Source organism: Prionailurus viverrinus, chromosome E1, assembly GCF_022837055.1.
Source record: "Prionailurus viverrinus isolate Anna chromosome E1, UM_Priviv_1.0, whole genome shotgun sequence".
Classification (NCBI taxonomy): domain Eukaryota; kingdom Metazoa; phylum Chordata; class Mammalia; order Carnivora; family Felidae; genus Prionailurus; species Prionailurus viverrinus.
Window position 1 is genome coordinate 34,756,506 of NC_062574.1, and position 26,440 is coordinate 34,782,945.

The following is a 26,440-nucleotide window of genomic DNA, read 5'->3' on the forward strand; positions in this document are numbered from 1 at the left end:
ATGGTCCCCGCTCTCCGCTGAAGATGGGCCACCGTCAGGGCTGAAATGCACTCTCGGTCCCAGCTTGTGCTTTGCAAGAAGAGGGGATATAACTAGACTGGTTATTTTAGGTTAAAATAGCCAAGAGACAGACGCCTTCGCCTCAAAAATATTCTGAGACACATAAAAGTACAAGGAAACAAGTCTCTTCAGTCACAAAATGTCGTACATCCCGCATATACTAGATTCAATTAATTTAATAAAATAGAATATACATAGAGATTCTGCACAAACGTATTGCTTTCTCCCAGTAGCTCCTGGTGTTGGGAACCTCAGCTGCACTGGGCCTCTCTCTCTCTCTCTCTCTCTCTCTGTCTCTCGTCTCTCTCTGCCCGGAGCCAGGGTGACCAGGGCTGCTGCTTTCAACGCTCTGGAAATTCTGCTCGCCGGTTCCCAGCGCCACTGAGGCAGGGAGGAGCTCCTCCTTGGAGTCCGTATGGAAGGTTTTTCAGGAACATAGCCCAGGAGGAGGAGCTAGGATTTGGCACCCGGTGGAGAAAGGTGAATGGGGGAGTAGGGCAGGACTCAGGGGTCCAGGTCTGCTGGGTCGGAGGCTAAACCGGAGAGACTCAGCACGTCTTTCTTTGGGGGGGGCGAGGCAGCCATGCTGTCAGGGGGGCCGGAGGCCGAGGGATCCTTGGAGTCGCTGGACGGAGCCCTCCGCCGGAGGCAGACGCCAGGGCTCAGTGGGGGCCGAGGGCCCTGACTCTCTGGGGGGTCTATGGAGATACTAGGCGGGCTGAGTTTTTTCTTGGGCCGGCTTCCGGGCCCCCCAAGAGGCTGGCCCCCAAGGCTAGAGGGGTCGGGGCCCAGGCTGGGTTGGGAGACGCTGTCCAGGCAGCTGACCGCAATGGAGTGCCTCCTCTGTTCATCCAGCCAGGACGAGGGCCTGCGCCGGCCGCTCTGGGCCTCCACACTGTAGCACTTCTTCAGGTCCCGTGGCGACGGGGGCTCCTCCTGGCTGCCCACGGTCAGGGGGTCTCCTGAAACCCAGCTCAGTTCCGTGTCCAGCTCCAAGCTGCTCCTGGTCTCTGGCGGGCCCTTGCTCCAGGTGGGGTCGGAGCCTGGGCAGGGGGCTGGCGGGGGCATGTGCTTCGAGGTCTTGCTCTGGCGGCGGGGTTGCGGCTGCACCTGGTTGCCCGAGTGGCCCCAGAAGGAGGAGGCCCGGGCCAGAGGCGGGGAGGGCCCACTCCCCTCGGACATCAGGTCTTCCCGGCTGCCCAGGCCCTGAACGTCCAGGGAATCAGTCCTTATTGCTGCCTGCGCGAGGTGGGAGGACAGCTCAGCCTAGGGGCTTCCGCTCCCCCATGGACTGTTCCCACCTCCCCCCACCCCCACCCCCAAGCCAGATAACCCCCGCCTCCCCCTGCGGGCCCACCCTAAGCCGGAGTTATCAGCGTTTGCTCTTGTTGGGAGAAGGGGGCCACCACGCCTGCTCCCCCACCCCTCCCCCACGCCTGCAGGAATCGTTCTCTGAAGCTCCCGGCCCTGGGGACACCAGAACGCACTGGGCCAGCTCTAGTGCACAGCTGGCTCCTTCACTCTTCCCGGCCTTCGCACAGGCTATTCCTTTGGCTTCGAATGCCCTTCTCGGATGACAGGCACCCCTCAACTTGACGGGCTCAGGTCCTCTTGTGACACGGTGCCTGACAATCTGTATCCCCACGTTACAACTAACCCATTCCTCCTCTTTGCTCCCTGCTGCACCGCACACGTGAGCATCCCAGCAGCTGTGAGCTATTGCTGCAATGGTCTGATGGCATTTATGTCTCTGACGTCAGACTGGGAGCTCCAGAGAGCAGGGGCTGTGTCCCCAGTGCCTGGCACACAGAAGCTGCTCGGTGAAACTCTATAAAATGGGTGGCGACCGTGCCTGTTTCAAGTGTGTGGCATTGAGCAGATTCTCGTGTGGCCAGGATTACACACGAGGGCACCCTGGGCGTGGGCTGTGGCCTTGTCACAGTGGGGTCAGACGAGCCTCACCTGGCTACATAAGCCTCGGCCCTGTGCCCCGGGAAGGGGGGGCCGCGGGCTTGGCCAAAGGTGGAGATACCCAAAACATGCCCTGTGTCCCGTGGCTAAGTCTAGAAGTACAGAGAATCATTGGAAGGCAACTCTGGGCCAGGGAAAGGGAGTCCAGAGACCTGGGCTCTCCCACCAAGTCGACCTGTGTCCCTAAGCCACCGTGGCCCGCTCCGGTCCCCAGCCCTCCTCAGTGGAAGAAAGGAGCAGGATGCAAATGCCAGAAGGGCACAGACCACTTCTGCTTTGCCAGGCACCGTGCCCCCGGCACCTAGAACTGCCTCTGGACCGCGGTCAGCACACAATAAACGTTTGCTGGAAGAATGAAAAGTGGCCACCTGGTTGTCACCAACAGCCCAGCATTCCCAGCGGAGAGGCCGGCCCCGGGGCCCTGGCCCACCTCTCCACACCTGCTTACCTGGCGCCTGAGTGGCCTCTGAGCCAAAGGGGAGCGGCCCGGTGGGGGCAGTTTGGGGATGGTGCCCCAGGTGGGGGCGCTGTGGGGCTGGAGCAGGTGGGGTGTGTCTTTGGGAAGCTGCAGGATGTAGCTGCTGTCTGCTGGCTGGGAGTGGACTGACAAGACGGAGCCTGTGGGCAGAGAGGGGAGGAGAAGAGGAAGGAGCTGGCAGGTCAGTGGCCTGGCTCTTACCCCAGTCCCTCTTTTCCGCTCTCCCTCCCCCATCGGGGCCTCTCCCCTCACCGCAGACCCCTCGCCCTGGATTGACAACCACTCTCCACGGGCTGGCGGGGGGGCCCTTGGTGTTCGGAGAGACCTCTTTTGCTGCCTCGGTGCCCCTCCCACCCAGGTCAGGAGTGGGCTTAGGCAATGATGGGGTCTCCCTGTGCGAGCCGAGCAGCCCTGCCTGAGCCCTGGTACCTGACTGAGCTTTGGGGAGCCCCCAGCTTCTGCGTCCTAGGGACCCCTCGGCGGTGCTCCCGTCCCGGCACATGTAGCTGTCATTGGGCAGAGAGTGCGTCCGGCTGACTCCAGACTTCCGCACGGTCAGCAGGTCTGGTCCCAGGCCGAGGGCAACCTCCTCAGGGTGGGGCTCCATCTGCAAAAGGAACAGGGGAGGGAGGTGGGAAAAAGAGGGGCACCCGGATATCCGGACTGGCTAACTGAGGCAGAGCTGGACAACAGCAAGCAGAAGCGCCCCCAGGCTCTGGCCCCCTCCCCCCACCCTCCCGACAGGGCGGTAATGGGATGAGTTAGTGGGTGGGGGGAAAGGGGGCAGACACATGGGTGAGCCCTCCAGCACAGCAAGGAAGCAGAAAACTATCCAATACTGCATCATCTCAGAGCCTCCTGGTGGGGATGGTGGAGGGGTGAGAAGGTGTCCAGAAAACAGAGAGCAGCCCCCAGGTCCAGCCCGGCAGGTGGTTCAAGAGATGGTTCTCGGGGCCCCCGTAAGAGGCCCTCGAGCAGGACAGTGGAGGCTGAAAAGCTAAAAGCACCCCCTATCCCAGTGCTGGGGTGGTGGGGGTGGGGGTGGGGAATGGGAGGACCTGCCCAGTGAGCGAGGACTGCCTACAGAGCAGAGGCTGTTCACCATCCAGTTCTCTAAGACAACCCCACGACCCAGCGCGGGGCAGGAGCTGGGCTAATGTGGGTTCAACGACAGGTGAACACACTAGAGAGTGTCAGCTGGCTCACCCACCTGTGGCCCCGCACCTTTTAATTACTCAGCGGCTCTGGCAGGGGGCAAATGGGAGGTGGGGGGCAAGGTCTGAGTATCACGGCTTCAGGTCCTCCCTTACTGGACAGATTGGGGGTGGGAGTGGGCTTTTTAAATTTATTTCAAAGAAAAGCAGTAATCTGCCTTTGACCCCAGCTGGAGGGAGCCAAGGTGTGCTTCCAGAAGATTTCTCCATCTCCCTGTGACCTCTTTCCTCCTTGGGGTCCCTTGTTCCTTCCATTCCTAATTCTCAGAGAGGCGGGAGGGTTCCTGTCTCCACGCAGGCCCCGCCAGCTAAGCTCCCCAGGAGGGACGGTTGGAAAAGTCTGGATCCTTTGCTTCCCCTCTCGGCTCCAGGCTCCACTTCTGCCAGCCACCCCAAGACCCCTAGGGACCCCCAGCCTGTGGTCAAGACCCTGTCGCAGCCGAGCCCTGCTGTGGGGAAGGGGCCCCTGTCTCTTCTTAAGTGCCCAGAGGAGGGGGCAGGCAGGGAGGAGGGGGCTGCTCACAGTCTGAAGGGGAAAGGGAGCTGGGCAAGGGTAGAGAAGCTGTCCAAACACAAAGAACACCCCCCCCCCAACACGGGGACACACAGGGACAGTGACAGAGGAGACAGGGACAGCCCCCCCAGGTACAGAAGGGCATGGTGGTAGCAGCAGAGAGGTATGAGGCTCTCAGCCACTACGTGGAGGGAAATGGCTCATGTTGCAGGTAGGCGAGAAGGAGGGGGGCGGGGAGGGGAAGGGCTGGCTTGCGCAGGCTCCAAACACAGAGACTGGGTCTACTTCGAGGGGGGCCCTTTGGTCAGCTGCCTGATGCTGACCTCTGTTTCGGAGGGCCGTGTTACTACTCCTGGGTGTTGGGATTAACTCTTTCACAACTGCGCCCCTGGGCCCTTGAGGCCCCAATTTAATCTCATCTCATTTCTTGGTCCACAGTGGGGACCCGGAAAGACCCATCAAAGCCTGGAGCACTAAGTGCCTGCCGGTTGATGCCTCCAGTGGCCAAGAGAGAGGAGGGAGGGATCTGGAGCCCTGCAGCCAGCCCAGCCCCTGGGGAGGCTGGGGGGGGGGGTGGGGGGCAGTGAGGAGCGTGTGTAAGTACATTGCTCTCCAGGGCACTAAGTAAGAGTGTGTGAGTGTCATCAGGCAAAGAGTCATCCGTCAGAGCTAGAGAGCAGGACAGTTCAGACACAATCTCTGACGTCAGAGACAGAGCCTCCCTCTCAGCTAGAGGGATCTAGACAGGGAGAGAGATGATCAGGCATTAGAGACCAGGACAGAGCACCCGCTCGCGAGTGCATGCGTGCACACACGCACACACACACACACACACACACACACGCGTGCACACACACAGGCCCCCCCTTTCCCCCTTTCCACAAAGCACGGGGGAGGGGAAGGCCTCTCTTCTCTCTCCCCACCCCTCTCCCGAGTAAACTGACAGTGCCTCCCCCACCCCACTTTGAACCCCCCCCCCCCCCCCCCGCTCGGATCAGAGAGGCTGCGGCAGGCACCGAAGAGCCAGAGCCAGAGCGAACACCGACAAAGCAGGAGAAGCAGAAACTTATTCTAAAGATACCCCAGGAACCTTAACAGCCCCCTCCCACACCACCACCACCAAGAGAGGAAGCGGGGAGCAGGGAAGGCTTTCGACTCTCATAAAGATGATACCAGAAAAAAAAAAAAATGAAGAAAGGCCAGCAAAGCGCCTCTCTCTGCTCTCGGCACAGACAGAGCCGCGTGGGGGGGCGCTGGGGACAAAGCCGCCAATCTGATGACTGTTTTCTGCCTATTCTCTCTGCTTCCAAAAGCCTGGCAGGACTTGGCCTGCCCCCAGATTTTGGCTTCTCCCCTCCTGGGCCCTCCTCCGCCTGCCGGCAGCTTGCCCGCCCTCTTTAGCTTGGGTTCTGGGAGATGCTCTCCTCCTGCCGCCACACAAACTGGCTGGCTCACCAGGGATCTGCAGGGGGATTTCAGTGCCTGGGGGAGGGGAGAGCCATCCCTCCCAGATGAACCAACCACCTGATCACCCCATTGCGTCCTCTTCTTTCCCTGTACCTTTGCCCCATGAGCCTCCTTCAGGATGAGAGGCCTTGGGAAGGGATGTGCTCTCTCACTGATCATTCTAGGTCATTGCCATGTTGAAGCGCCTATAGCCTATCTGAGACTGAATCCCAAGGGCAGACCCCTAGAGGCAGGGTCCTTTCTCTGTGTGAGGGTCTCTGTTCATTGGAGTCAGGCTACAGGTGTCCCAGGTACTGGGAGCCTGCCTTCCTTCCCCTCCACCCAACAGGGCCTGTGGGAACTCTAGGCTTTTCTATCTCCTGCTGACACCCGTCTCTTTGCCTCCACTCCAGGTCTACTGAGGTCTTCCCTGCAGCACCTGACCCCGGACCCAGGAGGGACGGCAGGGTGCTCTGCCAAGTGGAGGGGGTCAGGGGCAACCAGACAGGTCAAAAGGTGGGGAAGAGGTGGGTGGGAGAGCCCCAGAGAGCCGGAAAGCCACGTTTAGATGGGACTGGGGGAGAAGACCATGCAAGAGCTGTGGAAAGGGGCTGGGCTGAGGCAGGACGCCCAGTTTTATTTCACAGCGAGGTCCCCAGAATCCACTCACAGCTGGAACCTTCCAGGCCCTCTCAGGGCCAGGTCAGAAACCACTGTCTACTGAGGGCACTCATCATGTCTAGTGGGCTCCGTGGCTCAGAACGCCACCAAACAGAGGCTTTGGGGGTAGGTGCTGGACACAGGAAAGAAGCAGACTGTGGCCTAAGATATATCCCTCAATGGGTCCCCTGGCCACCTGCAGACCCCCCCAAAGCCCTTCTCCCCTGGGTTTGGTACCTCGCTTCCTCCACCCACTAAGGTCCCACTCCCAGCTTGTCTTCTGCCCTGCCCTCTTCTCCTCTCCTTTTGGTCCAGGTTCCTTCTGACAAATGCCCTCCGCAAGCCCCTCCTCTAGCCATCCTTCACTCCTAGAGGTGCGGTCCTTAGCATCCCTACGTTCCAAATATGTATTCCAGAGGTTGATCTCAACTTGTACGAACCCCTGGCTGCCTCCCGCCGAGCCCAAAGCTCAACTGAGGCCCCGAGGCTGCTCTTTCTCCAGATACCCAGTGGGCAGGAAACACCCCCGCCTCCCCAGAAGCACAGCACAGCATGGCACAGCCCGGCACGGCACAGGGGCACGGTAACCTGCGGGTCGGAGCCGCCCAGGCTGCGGGCGGGAGGCAAGGCAGAGGGCTGGCCCCCAGGGCCCGCCAGCTCTTCCATCAGCTTCAGCTCCCCCTCCAGGGAGCCCTGGATCAGCAGGGATATGGTGTCAAACAGCTGTCTGTCCTGGGGGGGGGGACCAGCCCATGAGGGGAGCGGGGATCAGAGGGGCAACAATGGGAAGTGTCGTGGCAGGGGATTGACAAGAGACACGGAGGGAAAAGGAGGAAGAGGTAACACACACACACACACACACACACACACACCAGCAACAGACAGACAGGAGAAGGGGGAGGGGAGGGGATGTAGGGAAGAGAGGTGAGGGAGGAAGGAGAAGGGGAGCCGGAGAGGAGAAGAGCTCAGGAGGAGAGAGGGAGAAGGGGAGCAAAGATAGGGCAAGGATCGAGAGGGAGAATTGGGTAGGTGGAAGGGTGGGAAGGAAAGAGGTTGGTAATCAGGCAAGGGTAAGAAAGAAACAGGAAGGAAACAGAAAACTTAGCCTTGAACCTAAGAGCCGAGAAGGGGAGGCCGGCTGGGCCGGAGGCACAGGGTGTGCTGGGGGCTTGCCGGGGTGGCCCCTAGGCTGCGAGCGCACGCAGCTACCGTCTGGGGGCGGGCGAGGGACCGCTCATCCCTCAGCATCCAAGCGGGAGGGGCAAAAGGACACAGACGGGGCCCCGGGGTCTGCCACGCTGCCTGCCCGCTCCCTGCGCACCACCCACCTGGACCCACCCCACACCCCTCTCGGCAGGGGTGGCTGCTGGCTCACCGTGGGGTGCTCCAAGGAGAAGCGCGAGGCCGCGCCGGCAGCGTGGGCTGCAGCACCGGGCTTGGGGCTGTCGGGGCCATCCACCCCGGGCCAGAGGAAGGGGCTGCCCAGAGGCGAGCGGGGCTGCGGGCTAAGCGTCTTCATCTCCAACTCCAGCTCGGCCTCCAGCTCGGCCTCCTCCTTGGCCTCCTTGTTGCTTTCCTCCAGGTGCTTCATCAGCACGGCGATCACCACGTTGACCAGCACGAACTGGGCCGTCAGCACAAAGGACACGAAGTAGATGGGGGAGATGACCGTGTTGTAGCAGGTGGACTCCTGGTCACAGTCCCGGAGGGTGTCCTGGGGGCAGAGAAAGCGTTACACACTGTCCTGGGGAGAGGGAGTCCCGGAATGTTTCCGCCTGAAGGACAGAAGGTCACATGCTTTCATTCGGGGTCAAGGAATTCATCCTGCAGGGGAATCTGGGCTCCAGGTGTGGGACCGTGTCTCTGGGGCCAGGGCCAGCCGGGGACGGGGGCGGGGGGGGGGGGGGGGGGACACGGCTGTGGTGCGCCCTCACCTTCATAATGCCATTCCAATTGTCACCTGTGGAGACTCGGAAGAGGGTCAGGAAGGCCATGCCAAAGTTCCGAAAAGTGGCATGCCGGCCCAGGCCCTCGCAGGGGTGCGTCTCGTCACACTCTGGAGGAGGAGGGAAGGAGAGAGAGGCCTGAGTTAGTGCAGCAGCCCCGGGGCCTCCAGCCCTGACTCCTCTGCCCTCCCCACCCCGACTCACCCAGGTCTCCAAAGAGCTCCACACCCAGAGCTGCAAAGATGAAAAACAACAACATGAAGAGAAGTCCCAGGTTCCCCACCTGGAAAAGAGGAAAAGAAATGGGAACGGTGCCACTGGATCTCCCAGCCAGCTTCCCTGAGCTCCCTTTGGAAAGCACCCCCTTCGCCCTGAGGGGACCCCTCCCACCCAGCCCCACCTCCAGCTACCTGGGGCAGGGCCTGCATGACCGTATCCAGCAGTGCCCGCATGCCCACGGCCATCTTCAGCAGCTTCAGCACTGCAGAACAGGACAAAGTTGTGAGCGGGCCCCGCTGGGTCCCAGGCCACACAGCTGGTGGAGCCAGGGCCAGGGTGGGGGCTGGGGTCGGTGGGATGGCCAGCCAGGCCACCAGGGCCCTGCCTCGGCCCAGCCCCCCGGCCCTCCCCTTTGTCAAAGGCTGGGAGAGAGACCCATGGGAACACACACACACACACACACACACACACACACGTACAAAGTCCCTGGCCAGCCACAGAGCTGACCCCTGCTATCTCCCCCTGGGTAGGCGCGTGGCGGGCAAGAAGGCGGGCACCGACCTCGGGCAATGCGTAGCACCCTCATGATGCGGATGATGGTGGGGTTGATGGGCAGCGAGGCATTGACCTCGATCTCCTCCAGCGTGATGCCCATGATGGACAGCAGCACGATGGCCAGGTCCAGCTGGTTCCACCTGGAAAGCCCAGGACACAGCTCCTTGAGTGGGGGGGAGCCGGGGGCACCGCGGAGGAGGGGGCAGTCAAAGTAACACAAGTGGCTGCAGAAAGGAGGGTGGAGGTCAGCCAGTCCCGCCTCCCCATCCTGCAGAGAAGGCATGGCTTGACCCTGGTCACACAGCCCACACAGTCGGTGGCATGGGTGGGGCCAAGACTTTAGCTCGAGGACCTCTACTTTCCATGTGTATTCATTCATTTTTTTTTTTTTTAATTTGGCACTTATATGCTGTTTACTAGATGCCAAGCACTGTGTTAAGGGCTTTACAAAAAAAACTCCTAATCTTCATAGCTCTGTGATACGGACAGTATTATTATCGCTCATTTTACAGATGAAGAAATTGAGACACAGAGAAGTTAAGTCACTTACCCCAAGTCACCAGCTTCTAAGTGGGAGAGCCAGGATCCGAATCTGGTCCAGGCAGTCTGGCTCCAGGCTCTGTGCTCTTAAGCCCCAGTCTGGGCCACATGGACTTCCAGCTGCCAATGGCCCCCAGGCCCTGTCTTGTCAAATTCCTTCCCTTCCCTCCCGTCTCCCAGGCTCTGGACGCCCCCCCCTTCCCCCTCGCCATCAGCCCTGGGTGGGTCCTAGCGTGGAGGCTGAACCTCAGGAGTCCAGAAAGGTTTTCAGGCATTTCCCTGGGAGACATGCCCTTTCCCCACTCCCCCCCACCCCTCTCTGTTACCTGTCCTGGAAGAACCGACGGAAGCCAAAGGCCACGAGTTTGAAGACCGACTCTAACACAAAGATGATGGTGAAGATGTAGTTGCAGATCTTCAGGGCCTCGTCCAGGATCTGGCAGGGATGGGGCGGGGGGGGGGGGTGTCTATGCAGGGCCTCCTAAGGCCCAGGGGTGATGCCTGCCCCTCCCCCTCCATCACACTCCGGGATCTGGGAGACAGGTGAGTCTAAGGGGGCCGCTGGCCACCACACCGGGACAGAAGAGGGTCCTCATTCACATGCATGAGTCAAACTTTGAGCTAAAGGATCTCTCTCCTTGAGGGATGGTGAAGAGACCACATGAGAACGTGCTGGAGGCCACAGAAGGCTAGAACCTGGAAAGGGCCTCGTGCATTACTAATTCGACATCCCCATTTCACAGACGGGGAAACTGAGGCCTGGAGGACAGCTGACGGTGGCTGATTCGAGGAGTGGCAGGATCATTGGTGAGTTTAGAGCTGGACATTCACCAGAATCTAAACTCCAGAAGGGCAGACACTGGCCTTCACTGGTCTGTCTTCTTTACCCTCAAAGGGTAAAGAAGGAAGCACGTGGCAGGCACTCAATAAATATTTTGTCGGGGAAAGAAATCAGGTCCTCTACTTCCCGGCTGCGGGACCTTGGTGTAGTCGACTAACCTCTCTGAGCCTCAGTGTCCTCATCTGTAAAACCAAGACGATACCCAGTTCCAGGGGCCACTGCAAGGTGTGCAAGAGGGCGCCCAGCACTTGCCCGAGGTCCCCTGGCACGGGCTGGGGTAGCCTCAGCCTGCAGTCCCACGGCTGGAGGCAGGACTCACTCCTACCTGGGGCTGCTGGTAGTGCTCCATGGCCATGGTGACCACATTCAGCCCGATGACACCCGTGATGAAGAGATCCAGATAATGGCTGGTGCACAAGTGGTGAACGAGGAGCCGGAAGCGAGAGTAGTCTGAATAGTAGGGTTTGCACTGGGCCTCTGGTGGGGCGGGGGGGTGGAGGGGGAGAGCAGAGCAGCCGTCGGGTCCCTGCCCGCTGCGCCCCCTCCACCCAAGTCCCTCACAGCCGCCAGCCTCTAATGCCAGAGCTGAAACATTCCAGTATCATCCGCATCCTCGCCCTCCACACACCGCCTTCCTCGGGGCGGGGGCGGGGGGAGCTCTCTCGCGTCTGCCCTCCAAGCGTCTGTTCTACTGGTCACAGTTGGGTGCAGAAGGGGTCAGGACATGCAGAGCTCCCCACCCACATTAGACACCAGGTGAGCCCCCTCCCCAAGGCAGCCTCCCAAATCCGCCGGCCCCTCGCAACGCCCTTGACTTGGCGTTCCGCAGCAAGGCCAGATCGGTAAGACGAAAAACAACCGGTCTTATCAGGCTCAGAGGAAGCTCCATCAGCAGAGAGGCAAAGGCCCTTGCTCTCAAGCTCAGCCCCCCGAGGGGGAGCAGAGCAGATTACACAGAGCTGGGATTTGGAGATAACACCGGAGATTGGAAATTGGACATCCTCTTGGCCGGCTGCGCTGACCCGCCCTGAGGGCCTCCAGAGGGGCAGGGGCCTGGGCCTCCGGTGCCCTCACGGGGGGGGTGTGGGGCAGAGGGGAGGCCACGGGGCTCTGCTCCTCCCCAGATTCACGTGGGAGGGCTCCACCTGAAGGACTCACCCAGTTTCTAACGAGGCAATGCCCTGCTCTCGAGTGGCAGGCTAGCGTCAGGCTCCAGGCTGGGCTGGAAGCACTGTCTGAGATCTGTCAGAGGCATATTTCTCTTGTAATTAGCGAACCACTTAGTTATAAAATCATGGTGCCAGAAGGTTGGCCTGCTAAGCAGGCGGAATGAATCTGGGGGCAGAAGATGGCAGGGGGCCCCCTCCTCCAGGTGCTGAGGAAAGGCCAGGCCAAGTTGGGGATAGATGTCATCTGGAGGCGGTTGACAGATCGGTCTCCCAGGCAGCCACAAAGAAAGAAGAGGCTCCCCGTGGGGAGGCTTGGGGCAGCCTCAGGTCCCAGACAGCCCTTCCCCCTCAGAACGTCTAGGGCAGAAGCCAGCCAGCGAGGGCTGCAGCCTCTGAGGCCCGTGCCAGGGGTGGCTGGCTCAGGGGCAGCAGGAAGCTTTGGGTCCGGGCCAGCTCAGTTATAAGTGTCCTTCCCCATGCAGAGGACTATTTCACAGAGAGGGAAACTGAGTCAGGGGGTGGCCTGGGGGGTGGCCAGGGGGTGGCCTCCCACCCAAGGCCGAAGGAAGAAGAGTGCCCAAGAGCTGCACGTTCGGCCTCGCCTGACGCCACTCTCCAGCATCGGCCTCGATGTGTGGATAACCAAGAGGCCGGAAGTCCCGAATGTTCGGGCACACCACAGCGTGGGTTATGCCATCATCTCGTTTTCGGAGATGGGCCGGCCAACTGTGGCTTTGTTAGCTCAGGTGGCTCTCCTGATCCCCAGGACGGGGTGGGGGTGGAGAAGCTCAGGACAAGGGACAACATGAGGCCACGGGTCATCCACACTGCGATTGTGGAGGGTGGACCCGGCGAGCCGGGCGTCTTCCTTCCTTCAGTACCCACAAGAACCAGAGGGCGCTAATCGCCCTGCGTTGCCTTAGCAGCTGGAACACTGTCTCTGCATTAATCTCCATAAGTGCCGAGAGCACCCGATCCCATTATGCTAAAATATGAATGGAGAATTAACTAAAATGTTTGAATACAATTAGGTTAGAAAAAGCAGCTCCTTATTAGCCCCATTATTAGCTAAGATAGTGCAGAGGAGAGGTGGGGAGAGTCTCCCTCTCCCCTGTCCCCCCGAGCCTGACTAGGTAGCAGCCCCAAACTGAAGGGGGCTGCTGTCACCACCTCTGCCTTCTGGCCTTGCTCTGGCTGTCTGAGGGCAGGTGGGCTGGGACTAGCCTGGGACCCCCCCTCCCCGCAGCCCATAGGAAAGGTGGGGACAGGGCTGAGGCCGGGCATCTGCTCGTAGCGACAGGTGCCAGGCCCTTGAGGTCTGTGGCTCGAGCCCCAGTCCCAACCCCAGACCAGCAGATGCCGAGGCTGCCAGAAATCCCCCTTCAGAGCACAGGTCCAAAGAGTCCCAGGGCCAATCTGATCAGCATGTCCTTGGTCAAACCCTTTGCTTTACAGAGGGAGAGAATGAGGTCCAGCACAAGTGGGTTGTCCACACATGGTGAGGCCGTGACGGAGCCAGGATCCGAACTCCCAGCCCCAATCCCTCGCCAGCTGCCTGGTGGGTTTAGACCTCGAAGAGTTTGCCCGAAGGCTCTCGCCATTAGGCTTTGGATGATACCACCCCCCTGCCTGAGCTCAGAGAAGTAGAGACCTCCTGGAAGAGCCCTGGGCAGGTCTGCTGCTCCAAGAGCTCCGGCCATAGCCCCTCTCCCTGCCCCCCACCAGTACGAGCTGCCTTAGGCGGAGAAAATGGCAGAGCTGGGCAGTAGGAGGAGGGCACCTCCAGGACTGCCCAGCCCCCAGCCGAGGGCAAGAGCCAGGAGAGGAGCAGGGACAGCACGGCTGTGAGTGAGGGCAGCAGGCGCAGGTAGTTAGTAGAGCCCGAGGCACAGCCAGGGCAGAGGGTTTGCAAGGAAGAGTGACAGGGAGTAGGCGGAAGGCAGGGGTCCCTCCCAGGGACACAGGCCCCCTAGGGCAGAGGCCACACCTTCAGCTGCTGTGGCCAGGCCTGATCACTGGGTCTCAGCGGAAGGAGAGAGGGTGAGTGGACGCAGGTGCCACAGGTGGCTGAGGGGAGCGGTCACCTGATCAGCCGGTGGCCCCAGTCCCTCCCTTCGCCTGGAAGCTGGGCTGGACCCAGGTGCCCGGTCAGGCCCATTCCCCTGATGATCGAGGACGCTTCCCTTCTGCCTTTCCCTGGGGTCTGGCTGGCACCCTCCTCTGGGAGCGGCACAGAGCGAGAGCGGCGCTGGCCGGGAGGTGTGGTGCATGGGGGTTTGATTCCAGCTGCCCCAGACTAGGGGCATCACACAGTTGGCTAGACCAACCACCGTCCCCAGGCAACTGATTGAAAATGCGGACGTTCAGGTCCTGCCCCAGACCGCTCCATGAGAATTTCTAGGGCGGTGCTCAAGCATCTGTGTTTTAGTACGTTCTCCAGGTGATTCTTACACGCACGGAAGTTTGAAAAGCTCTACCAGCGACCACACAGAACACCAGGTTTGGGAAAGAGGGATGGGGGGTGATCTGAGCCCCTATTAAGGGTCTCTGAGTCTTCATTACCAGCTGGAAAGGTAAGACACGCTATTGTCATCAGGGTATATGCCTGTATGTGCCAACGGGCGCATGGCGGAATGTGACTGGAATGGGGGTGCAGCGTGAGGGTAACAAAGGTATTGGGCATCGAATGGGTGTGTTGGGAGGAGCTCTGGGCCCAAAAGGGTCTGAGCGTGTTAATTCCTGGTGGAGAAGCCTCTGTGGGCCAGCCCCAGGCCAAGACAGTGTTGGGGTAAATGTGTATGTGTGGACACTTCGGCCTGCAGGCCAGGTGACCCCGTAAGGGAAAACCTGTAGGGTACTTCCTCCCACCCTCCCTCACCCCTAACACATCAGGAATTTGCAGTACAGCCTGACACAGAGACATGGGACCCAGGCAAATAGTTACGAATCGGCAAGAGCCTCCTGAGCACCCAGACAGATGGTCTCTCAATGACAAATACCATAGCTTGGCATCATGGGGACAGGAGACATCAACCCTCAGGGATGGCCTCCCAAAACAAGGCTCAGGGGGTCCCTGAGCCCCCACAGATCAGGTAGCCCAGCACCCAGAGGGCAGCGTCTGCCGGGGTCTGGCTTCTGGGGGAGCACAGAATAGTGGAGAAAGTCCCAGCCCAGCGGTTCCCAGCCTGAAGTCTCAAGTCCTCTGCAGCCTGAGAAGGCAGCCACATGGGGGTCCTTAACGTTCTTTTTAATATTTCTAAAAGCTTAAAAGAAATCATACATAGGCCTGTGTTAAGGCCCCACGGACTAATTTGATGGCAAAATGGTCTTTCTTTGCTACCGTTGAGTGTGAAACCCTCTGCAGCTCAGAAGCTCTGGTTAGCAATTAGATGTGCCTCTGATTAGTAAAAACAGTGAAAAAAAAGTCATTACTGAAGGTGCTCGTAACTTCAAAGACAGTCTCTTAAAATGTGGGATCTGCTGGAGGACGTGATGAGGGGTGCCCTTGAGGACGAACAGGTTGGGAACCACCTGGGGAAGACATCAGAGGGTGTGACAAGGCCCCGCGGCCTGTCACGGGGTCTCCGAGCCTCTGACCCTCTGTCGAGGGCCCGTGTTGGGGGAGGCAGCGGCCAGAGGACCAGGGGAGGGCGAGCAGGACCAAAGCCATCCCGGCGGGGGCAGGGGGGGGGGGTCACGGCTCTCAAAGACAAAGACCCAATTCACTCCCAAATCTTTGGCTTTTAGGGGTGAGAAGCTTGTGGCCAACTCAGGCCTCAGATTCCCCATCCTGCTGTTCGTAGGGATGACGTGGCCACCACGATTACTTGACTCTTAATGAGTCTGTTCAATTATTCATCGTTACATTTTTAAAACAAATCCTTTCCCTCTCTGCTCCTCTCATCCTGCTTTGCTTGGATCAAAGTCTTCCCTTCAGACAAAAGGAGACGGGCGAGATTTGCAGCTCTAATAATCGAACGGTGTGACAGGGAGGAGGAGCGGGAGCGGGACGGGGCGGCAGGGGGCTGGGCGGCTCGGCCCTCGGAAGCCTTGCGGGAGAAGGAGGGTCCGCCACGAGGGGTCAGAGGAAGGGGCGTGCAAGGCCCTCAGCCCCCCGCCGGTGTAGCACAGGCCTATAGGATGACGCAGAGCCCGGCGGCGCCCCGGGGACCCTCACTCCCTCGCCCCAAGAGGATGGAATCAATGAGCCACGGAGGGGGGGTGGGAAGCAAAGAGGACATCCCAGCACGCATGAGGCGGGCCTGGGGGCAGGTACGGCCTGACTGCCCCCGGGCCTCGCCCTGGAACCCACAACCCCAGACGCAGTACCTGGCGCCGCGCTGGAGGAGCTGCCGGAAGCATTTACATCGTCCAGCATTAGATCTAAAAGAACGAAACACGACATTGGTCACTGGCCGGACCAGCTGGGCTGGGCAGGGCCCCCTAGAAGCAGCTCGCTCCCCCTTGGCTCCAACCCTCACTCCGCCTATGAATGGGGTGTGCTGAGCATGGCTGGCTGGTCCTGAGTGTCCAGCCCCAAACTCCGGGCCCAGGGCACTTGAGGAAGATGAGCAATCGGGCCAGACCATAGGGGTCACAGGGGCAGAGGGCCGGAGGCACGGCGAGGGGCAGGCAGCCCGTCATCAGAACAGACGTCCACTCCTACCCGTGCCTCGGCCTCAGCACCACCTGAGATAGCTACAGACCCCAGAAGGGGAGCCAGCTGGTCAGGCAGGACCACAAGAGCCTCCTGCCAAAAGAATTCCATGTGCAGATGCCCTGCCGAGAAGGCAGACTGCAAGGAGGGGTGGGGCCGATGGAGCAGGGGTGGGAGCGTGGCTGCTGGGGGTGGTGTGCCGGCTCAGCCTCAGGCATCCACACGGAGAGCCCAGTGGGGGCCCCACCCCAGAGCTGAGCAAGGGGCCTGGGGCACGGGCGTTGAGGACGTGGGATGTGGAGAACCGTACCACCCACCGCCGCCCGGAGGCCAGTATCTCCTCGCCTCCGGTCCTGAGCAGCCCCCACCTCCCCTCGCACAGGGAGCTTTGGCTCTGTCCCTCCCCTGCCCGCCCCCCCCACCCTCCCACACCCCCTCCCCTCGCTCCAGGTGTCCCCCCCAGGTAGCAGGAGATAGAGCCACGGGGAGAGTGGGGGGGGGGCACCACAGCCCCTAACCCATTTGGTAGTACTCACATTTCAACAAACCAAAGGGAAAGCTCAGAGCACTGCACACATCTTACTGGCGTAAGGAAGGCGGTGTGTGAAAGGAAGGGTGCAGAGAAGGGAAGCCCGCAGACCAAACAGAGACAGACACACAAAGGCTTAGAGAAACCCACACAGAAAGACACTCAGCGAGACGTGGGCAGTGACTGAGAGAGAGAGTCACAGAGATTACTGAGTACCAGACAGACGGACAGGAACCCTGCAGACAGGGAGACAGGTGCAGACACACCTGGAGAAACAAAGGGGCTCCCGCGCCCGTTACTTCTCTGGAATCCTTCCCGGAATCTGTGTCTTTCCCCTTAGTCTTGGCCCACCCCTGGCGTAAGAGCATGAGGAGGGATCGGATGGGGGCCTCCCGCAGCCCAAGCCAAGAGATGTTGGAGATCACAGGTGAGGGGGCTGAGGGGTCGAAGGCTTAGAGTCCCTATAACTTCAGACCTTCCCTGAGCCGGGAGAGATTTTTCACGCCCCGCCCCCGCCCCAGGCTTGGCAAAAAAAAAAAAAAAAAAAAAAAAAAAAAGACAGCCAGGAAGCCAGGGACTTTAGTTGGAGATAAGGAAAGAGTGGGTCTGGGGTTCTCTCATGCCGCTTGTGCATTTGTAGTTTCTGCCGAGGCCTTGCTCAGCAGCTACAGACACTAGGCAGGCACAGGGTCAAGGTGCTCGCTCCCCAACCTTGGAGCAGACCCATCTGGCACCTGGGCCAATCCCTGGGTCTCTGGGCGAGCGACAAAGTAGGGTGATCCTTATCCTGCAAGGCTCCCCTGAGGGACGAGCTGGCAGAGGTCATGCATCAGCTTCGACCTGGCATCTCGTCTGAGGAGTACGATGCTGAGACCTGGGGAGCCCCCCACGGTGGGGGGTTGCTCCCCTCCCCCGCGGGGCCGAATTGGTCTGCTTCATGCGTGCTCTAAAGGCTGACATGCTCTTGAGGGGAAGGAGGTGAGGAGGGGGCGGTGGGAGCATCTTCTCCCTGCCCCCAGCCCCAGCCCCTGGTCCCCTGCAGTCACAAGGCCAAGGTCAAGCACGACTCAGAGAGATGTGGAAAGACTACCGACCAGCCATCTGCTTCTCCTTACTCCTTCTCTTTTTCTCCAGTCTCCGCAGACGCTTCTCCTCCCGCCGCCGGGCCTCCTCCTCCTCCTGGTGCTGCCGACACTTGTGGAAATTCTCCACCACCACGCCCACAAACATGTTCAGGACAAAGAAGGCCACAATGAGCAGGAACGAGATGAAGTATAGCAGCATCCAGGGGTTGTGGTTCATGATGGGCTGGTGGGGATCAGGAAGGACAGGCGGAGGCATCAGGCGGGGATACGTCAGACCTGACTGTCTCAGGTGCCGCCCCACGGCCCGGGTTCCTTAAGACAAGGTCTGCAAACTTGGTTAGCTACAGGGCCCCAGCAGGTGCTGCGAATGAATGGGAGGGGTGGGGACTGTGGCAAAGTAGAGAGTAGACGTTCTACCCCACAGAGGCACCGGCTGCTCGGTTCCAGGTTAACTCCTGCCCTGAGGCAGTGCAAGCCCTATGTTCCCAGATCTTCAGATTTCTGAGCAGACCCAACTCTGGATTTTCACATGAAATCCACCAATTTTTAAATGTTTGCTACTAATTCAAAGAAGTGTAAACATGTTGCAATCCAATACAACACGCCCAGATATGGCCCTCAGGCTACCGGTCAAAGCCTCGGCTAATGGGGTGATGCCTCTTTGATGGAATTTGCCAATCAGCCTTGCCCTCTTTCTGTCCCGTGCCTGCATCCCATCATGCCTTGCTGGGTGACCCGAGCCCAAAGATGGATCCTGCCCACCTCAGCCCTACCTGTTGGTCCACACCCACGGCATCCAGCCCGTCGTACATGATGTCCACCCAGCCATCTTTGGAGGCCAGCACGAACAGGGACATCAGGGCCTTGGGGCGGGGCGGGGGGGTGGGGAGGAGAAACCATGTGAAACCTAAGATGTATGGCTAAACCACCCACCACCTGTCCCCAAAGCACCTTATGGCAGCAGCTCAGGGGACCCTAGCCTTTCAGAGGTCAGGCCTAATCACACTCTGGGCCCTAGGAGAGCTCTCTGTCCCGGGGCTCCATGGCTGGTATGAAGCCAGAGAAGCCATGGAAGACGATCAAGCCCTCTGACCTCAGCCAGGAGGAGCCAGAGACACCAGAGCCCTGGAAAATCCAGAAAGCAAAACCAGGCTGGGTCTGGGAAACAAACCAGCAAGAGGGAGTGAGCCATTTCATTTTCGACATTTCTCCATTTTTCCAAATATGGAGTAAGCAAAGGCAGTATCTCGAGAATATAGATGTGGCCGGTCCCATGCTCAGCAAATCCACACATCATTTCATCGCACCCTTAATGACAAACCCCCGAAGAAATACCATTATGTTCCATTAGCCAGTTGATGGAGCTGAGGCCCTGGCAAGTCAGTTGCCCTGCGTGCATCACTACGCATGCGCCCGTGTCCCCGCCAGACTCCTGCTACTACCCCTGCCCCCACCCCCACCCCCACGCCCACCCCGGAGCATGGAGCTCACCTGGCCGAGGTTGTCAAAGTTGTACTTGTGCCGGACCCACCGGTAACTGGCCTCAGCACAGTCCGATTTGTTGGTGATGTTCCTGGTGTCCTCGCCCTGGCACACGAAGAACTTCCCTTTGAAGAGCTGGGCACAAACATCCCCAGAGACAGAGCAAAGTGAGCTGTGGCCATGGGAACTCACCAGCCCTTCCTCCCCCACACAAGCCCCGGGGCCAAAGAGCTCTGGGCACACCCTGAGTGAGGACAGGGTGCTCAACCACGTCAGGGAGACACTGACAGAAGCCTCCCCCGCAGGCACCCCTTCATCTGGGCTCCTGGGAGCAGAGGCCCTAGAGGAGAAAAGGTCATCAGGGCAGGTGATGAGGAAGGCTGGCGGGAGGGGAATAGTTCTTTATTTTCTACAAAGGGTGAAGCCAGGGGTTTTCCAAGAGGGGTCCGTGGACCAGCAAACAGCAGCGGCTGGGAACACGCTAGGAATGCAGATTCTCAGGCCCACCCCAGACCTGCTGAACCAGATACTCTGGGGGAGGGGGCCTGGTTTAATGGTGGGGGCAGGCTAGGTATTATAGACTCCACTTTACAGATGAGGAACACTGAGGCTCAGAGGAGTAAGTTCACTCAGTAAGGTTGAATGTAGGTGGCAGAAAGGGGGCTTGAATGCAGGTATTTCTGACTGGAAAGCTCACCCTCACTCCAGAACACATCTGGCTATGACTGTGGGTGGGCAAGGGATGGGAGGGTCAGGAGGACCAGGGGGTCTGGGCAAGCCACTCAGGAGGGACCTACATCCACTGGAAAAGCCCAGGACCAGGCTCACGAGGGTTGCCTCTGCTCACCCAGGCCGCTGGAAGCAAGGGAAGGGGAAGGGGCACCACACAGCTTTGGCGAGTGTACCCCAGCCCGGTCCCTGGGGCTAGAGAATTCTAGGAAACCGGGAACAGCCCTCTCCCCGGGGCAAAAAGGACACTCCAGGAAGCCAAAGGACGGGAATGGGGGGTGGGGGGCGGTAGCCACCCAGGAGTTCCCCCGCTTGCCCCGACAGCCAGCTGTCTACCCTAAAGCTGAAACAGCTGGAGCCAGGGGGTTCTGGAAGACCGGGGTGGAGGCAAAGCCAGTTTCCTCCCTGGGCCGGAGGCCAAGTTTCCCCCAGCAGCCCCCACTTCCTGCCTCGTCTGGGGTCTGCACCCTCCTGCCTGCCAGCTCACCGCCCGCTAACCTGGCCCAGCTGTCTGGGCCCTGGATCCCCAGGCCTGGCCTGCGGCCCACTCGGCTCAAGCAGGGAAGGAGGGGAGGGGATCCCGGAGCAGACTGGGCCTGGGCCAGGACAGCGTCTGCGCTCCAGAGCGCAGCGTGTGAGGGGGGCGGGGGGGGGGGGGGGGCGGCAAGGGCAGTGCGCCAGCTACCACAGGTCAGCAGCCTCTCTGAGGCCCTCATCCCTTTGGGGACCTCTTCTAGGCTCCTAGTTCTCTGCAAAAACGCCCAGGAGGCAAAGGGGCCTGAGGCCTAGGGCCTCGAGGGAAGTGTCCCTGTTTTTTCCTTTCTGGAATAAAGACGGCAGCTGCACCTCGAGTCTCAGCTGCTTGGAGTCTCAGACTTGGAGTCTTCCTCCAAGAGGAAGGCCACTCCTCAGGTCCCCACTGACACCTGGCCCCCAGGCCCCCACAAACCTGCACCCCCAGGATGCCAAAGATGATGAAGAAGGCACAACAGATGACCACGATGTTGCCAATGGGCTTCAGCGAGGACATCAGCGTTTCCACTACCAGCTTCAGCCCCTGGGCCCGGCTAATGACCCTGGGGAGGGGGGGGGGGAATAAGATGGGTTCCCTCAGCTCCGACGCTCCCTTGTCCCTTGCCCTGCTGCTCCCCCACCCCCACCCCCCATCTGGGCTCACGGGTCCCCCATCTTGGACTCTGGCTTCCTGGGCAGTTTTCTTTTCGCAAGATCCCCGCCATGGGGACTCCAGCTTCTAATGTCTCAACGGGACACAGACATCCCCACCTCCCCTCCCCCATCTTCCCTTCCATTCCCAGACCTCCAAGCATCACCTGATGGGGCTGGGGAGGGGACTTAACCCAAGGGAGGTGTTACCCAGGGATGCAGTGTGTCGTGGGGACAGGGAGGTTGACTTGCCGGGATCATGGAGGGTGCACGCAAGGAGGGGAACGGGGTGGGAGGTGGATTATCACAGCCAGGGAGGCATCACTAGTCTGTCAGTACGGTCCCCATCCATGGAAAGTTCTGACAGCGGGGTGGAGGGTGATTGAGGGAGGGTTTCCTGAGAAAGCAGATTCCCTGCTAGAGGCGTTACCTGCTGGGTGGTCCCTGAGAGGCGTGTGAAGGTGTGTGAAGGGGGGGGAAGGAGTCTGTTACCTCACCGGGGAGGATGGTCATCCCTGACGTTACCACCCAAGGCACAGCTCCAGCTGAAGGATACGAGGGCCCTGCCTGTGGCCTCTTATATTGTGCCCAGCACAAGGTCAGGGGCATGGTAGCCCTGAGCAGTATGTCACGTGGGGAGTATGTCATGTGGAGGGGGCGTGCCCAAGGGGGGGAAACTCCTGGGGCCATGGTTTGAGCCCAGTGGTGACACGGTTCCCCGTGGGGGGTCAGAGGCAGGAAGCAGGGGCACGTGGGGCTCTCGCTCCGTCAGGGAGTTGTTGGAGGCGTCCCTGAGGAGGACGCACGGCTGGGGGCTCACCTGAGTGGGCGCAGGGTCCGCAGCAGCCTCAGCACCCTCAACATGCCCAGGATCTTGGTGCCGCTGTCGGAGACCATGGACACCAGGATGTCGATGATGGAGATGAGCACCAGTAGCCCGTCGAGAACGTTCCAGCTGCTACGCAGGTACGCCTGCTCCCCGAAGCACCAGCCCAGCGCTACCACCTGGGGACGCCCGCTGCATCACTGTGGCCGCCGCCTCCCTGCGGTCCCCAGGCCTGCCCTCTGATTGTGGTCAATCTCTCCAATCCCCTCCCACCACCAACCCGGCCCTGGGAACCAGACAGCCCCGGAGCAACACCGACCCCCCATCACCTTCACGGTCATCTCTGCCAGAAAGACTGCGGTAAAGATGTAATTGGAGAGGGTCAGGAAGATGCGTTCCTGCAAGAGACAGCAGGCGGGTGTTGCCCACTAGGACCTCCTTTCCTGAGCCAGGGCTGCTCTGCACACAGAAGCCAGGAACTGCCTCCGACGTTTGACTCAGGACAATGACTCCCACCTTCCCCAACAAGGCAGACAATCTCCTCTTCCCAGAATCCTCCTCCCTCTCTCTGTCTCTCTGTCTCTGTCTCTGTCTCTCTCACACATACACACACAGAGCCAGCGCCAGGCCCCCCTGACTCTCAGCTCTGAACAGTCTCACCCCTGCCCTGGAACAGCACTGTCTCCCACCCCCGCCCCTGCAATGGCCTGGAAGGGGAAACGTTCCCCCAACAATTCTCATCTGAGCCCCATATCTCAGGCCTATCCCGATTCCCTTCTTAAAACTGGGCAGGGTTTACCTTGATCTCTGACCCCCCTCATCCTACCCTCCGCCCTTCTGCCTGCACTTGTTTTCCTGCTGTGTGGCCCAGAAATGGAGCCACAGGGCAAGTGAGGCTGTACATCCCTAAGGCGACCCATGTCCCCTGATATCTATAGGCTGAGTCCCTCCCTGGGTGGCCGAGAGAGGGCTGGAGAGGCCTGGAGAGGCAGCGCGCAGAGCATGAGAGTCAGGGAGAGCAAGAAACAGAGAAAGGGAAAGAGAGAAGCGGGGAAAGGGGGGGGGGGGGAACTGAGGGGAAGATGTGGTGACAATGACAGAGGGCCCTGCAGCGAGACCTTGGGCAGAAGGCCGACCAGGGGCCTATGTGACCAGCTGCCCTTGCTCCACCCTGCACGAGCCCCAGGGGTGGGGATCTCCTCACCCACCTATTTCAGGCCTGCCCTCCATTCAAAAGGGTCTCTCCCTCCCCACCCGGGCCTGGCTGGAGCCCACCCTAATGAAAAACAAAGCCCAGCAACACCAAAATCTGAATGGGCTGTGTGGGAGGCGGTGGGGAGGGGTGGGGGGGCCACTCCAAGCAAGTGTGGCAAGATGTCATGAGGGGCCACCGTTGTCTGGGGCGGGGACTATGATGCCCGGGTGGGGGGAGACAGCCGCCAGAACCACTTGTACCCATTCTGAAGAGGTCAGGCCCCTGGGAGCAGGTCCAGATACGCAGGCCTCTGGCCCTTCTTCTCCTTTGGAGCGGGCCTAGAAGGTTCACAGCCAAGCAGAAGTGACCAATGTCCCCCCTGAAAACCTACGTGTTTGTGATCTGGCAGGACCCAGAGGAGCAAAGGGCAGCTCCCTCTCCCCTACTCTGCACTGCCCATGGGGGAGGCTGGGCAGGACGTCTCCCCCAGCAGCGCACAGGTCGTGGGCAAAACCGAGCCCCTTTGCAGGAAACAGGGGAAGCAAGACACTCAGCCCCGCCGGGGCCAGTCTGCTGCTCCCATCACGCTGACACTCGCCGACTCACACCCAGCTGGGCCCCACAAGTGCCTGGCTCATGAGAACGTGCTGTCTGCAAATAGCCAGGATGCAACGGGGCTCACTTTTCACCCAGGTAAGGAGCAGGGCCCCACTCCCCGAGCTGGGCTGGTGCATCACAGGAGGGAAATGGAGGCAGAGGCAGGAGAAGGACACAGGAGGCAAGCCTGGGTACCAGTTGCAAGGGAAGCCTACAGCCACCAAGTTTAGTCTTTGGTGACTCACAGCGCTGTGGGGGTCGATCTTGGGACGCTCCATGGCGATGGTGATGCAGTTGAGGAAGATGATGACAAGGACCACATGGTCGAACATCTTGTGGGTGATGATTCGGTGACAGAAGAGGCGGAACCTGTTCGGAGACGAGCAAAGGCTGGGCAGGAGGCAGGCCGGGCAGCGGGGAGCGGCCTTGCCTCCTCGGGGCCCCTCTCTCACGTGCCCTCAGGCCAGGACACTTCTAGCGTCCCCCAGGGTGGTGTCGCGGGATAGTTCCCCAGGAGGAGAGGTCAGGGATCCCCTGCTCACCTTGACTGAGGAGAGAAGACATAGGCGGACCAGGAGTCTCGCTCCCGGCAGCAGGCGGGCAGCCGGGCTCGGATCCACACTCTCATCCGCTCCCCTCTGCTCTGTAGAAGGACCACAGGACTGGTGTGGGGGCCGGGACCCTCAAGTTCCCCACGCCCTACCCCTTGTCTGCAGCAACATGGCCTTCACTCCCTGTCCAGCCCTTCACACTGGGCCCAGTCCTCAGCCCCGCTTCTCTTCCTTTATTCCTCAGACCCCCAGTCTCCCTCTAAGCCCCTCTGGTCCCCTGAGCACGCCTCGCTTCGTGCATCTCCTCCCTCCTCCCCTGCACGCCCCCCTCCCCCCAGGCTCTCTGCGCTTATGTCTCTGCCTCCAGCCTCCAGCCCAGCCCCGAAGGCCCTCCCTGCTTCCCTCCCCGCTGGGCTTGGGAGCTGCATCAATTATCAAACATTGTACCCATCACAGCTGTCTGTTCAAAGACACACCTGGGGAGGGGGGGGACCCTGGCCCCTTCTCCTCACGCGCTAACCCTGAGGTCCTAGATCCACGTGCCCATCCCCCAGGGTTAGAGGTGGTGGTGGTGGTGTGGAGGCCGGGGGAGGGGTGAATGGGTAAGGAGGACGGGCGTGAAGTCAAGACTTGTGATAAGGTCGAGATGAGAGAGGGGGAGACAGGGGAGGGCATCAGTTTGGAGGGATGAGTTATGGGTATTTCTGAGTCACTGGGGGAGGGCCATGAAAGATTCATACGCATCTGCCCGAAACCATTCATATCCACCAAGGACCGCAGCCCCGCATGTGACGAGGATCTGGGGCTCGGCAGGGCGGGCATAGGGAGAAAAAGGGGCTGTTTGGAGCTCCGCTTCAGGGCCGGCACCCCTTGAGACCCCTCGGGCTCGACGGGAACTCCCTGAATGCCACGGAACTGGCAGCGGGGTGTCCAGCCCAGCGCCAGGTCAGGCATTGCCCCCCTCGCTCAAGGTCAGGTGTGAGAAGTCACCGCGCCAGCAGGGGCCTCACCAGGTTGCCCTCGTCATCGCCATCGTCCCCATCCAGTGGGGGGGCGTCGGGCCGCTGGGCCCGGGCCAGGCGCCCCGAGGCCGACTTGCCATTGCAGTCCTGGTGCTCGGAGGCCGAGCTGCGGCCACTGGCTGTGCGGTGCAGCCCGGGCACCTGCAGCGTGTCCGGCAGGTCAAAGGAGCTCTTGGCCTCCCGCTCCAGGGAGCCCCTGTGGCGACGGTCGCTGCCCACCGGGCTGGCTCTCTCCTCTTCCGAGCTCTCGTCGTCGTCCTGGCTCTCCCGGCCCTCGCCCGACAGCAGGGAGCGCCGTTCCCCACTCGGGCTCCTTCGCTTCAGGCTGGGGGCGCGGCCCAGGCTGTTCCGGCTGGAGCGCCTGCTGGTCCAGCTGCTTGCCGCGCTCCAGGGGCTGTGCGGAGAGCTGCGGGCGCTCGGCTGGGGGTGGGGGTGAGCCAGGGAGAGGGCGGTCTCAACCAGGACCCCGCAGCCCTGCACCCCACCCCCCACAGGCACCCTGTCTCCTGGGAGCCTCCTCGGCGCCATATCAGGAGTCGACGTGTAAGCGGGAGCCGTGGACCAGACGCCTGGGTTCAGATTACTCACTCCCACCAGCTGGGTGACCCTGGGCAAGTGACTAAACCTCTCTGTGCCTCAGTTCCTCATCTGGAGAAGAGCTACGACACTAGTACCTATTCCTCATGTAGCTGACTGGCCGTATAAAGTGACGGCAGGAGCGCGGGCCCGGACGCCGACTCCTGGATTAAACTTCTGGCTCTGTCACCGGCTCACTGCCGAGCTTCCCACCAATCAGTTTGGCAAGCTAAGACCCGGGTCCCCATCTGTCAAGTGGGGATAATAATGAGACCTACCTCGTGGGGTTGCTCTGGTACAGAATCAGTAACTGGACGGGGTTTGCTATTATGATGAAGTATTAAGGAGAGAAGGACCTCCCCTATCTTATAGCAGAGGCTCAGAGGTTGAGTTTCACCCAAGGGCAGTTCAGGA

The 26,440-nt window shown here is 60.4% G+C and overlaps 1 protein-coding gene across 5 annotated transcripts in view; it reads right to left on the minus strand.

The window, feature by feature from the left end:
- Nucleotides 1–61: 61 nt before the first annotated feature.
- Nucleotides 62–26,440, minus strand: part of CACNA1G (calcium voltage-gated channel subunit alpha1 G) — a 61,309-nt gene continuing 34,930 nt past the window's right edge. For 2 of the 5 annotated variants that reach the window (XM_047833489.1, XM_047833488.1), the window contains 20 exons: nt 25,439–25,870; nt 24,420–24,520; nt 24,123–24,246; nt 22,415–22,483; nt 22,080–22,264; nt 21,045–21,171; nt 19,376–19,501; nt 18,658–18,747; nt 17,915–18,005; nt 15,943–15,996; nt 10,770–10,921; nt 9,930–10,039; nt 9,070–9,203; nt 8,700–8,770; nt 8,494–8,572; nt 8,278–8,399; nt 7,719–8,057; nt 2,939–3,116; nt 2,480–2,649; nt 62–1,299 (listed from right to left, as the gene is read on the minus strand). In XM_047833489.1, the coding sequence (XP_047689445.1) occupies nt 565–1,299; nt 2,480–2,649; nt 2,939–3,116; nt 7,719–8,057; nt 8,278–8,399; nt 8,494–8,572; nt 8,700–8,770; nt 9,070–9,203; nt 9,930–10,039; nt 10,770–10,921; nt 15,943–15,996; nt 17,915–18,005; nt 18,658–18,747; nt 19,376–19,501; nt 21,045–21,171; nt 22,080–22,264; nt 22,415–22,483; nt 24,123–24,246; nt 24,420–24,520; nt 25,439–25,870 (3,489 nt within the window). In that variant the 3' untranslated portion in view covers nt 62–564. Of the gene's footprint in view, nt 1,300–2,479; nt 2,650–2,938; nt 3,117–4,841; nt 4,977–6,931; nt 7,076–7,718; nt 8,058–8,277; nt 8,400–8,493; nt 8,573–8,699; nt 8,771–9,069; nt 9,204–9,929; nt 10,040–10,769; nt 10,922–15,942; nt 15,997–17,914; nt 18,108–18,657; nt 18,748–19,375; nt 19,502–21,044; nt 21,172–22,079; nt 22,265–22,414; nt 22,484–24,122; nt 24,247–24,419; nt 24,521–25,438; nt 25,871–26,440 lie in introns of all 5 variants that reach the window. The other 3 variants (XM_047833487.1, XM_047833486.1, XM_047833485.1) reach the window with 2 other exon arrangements.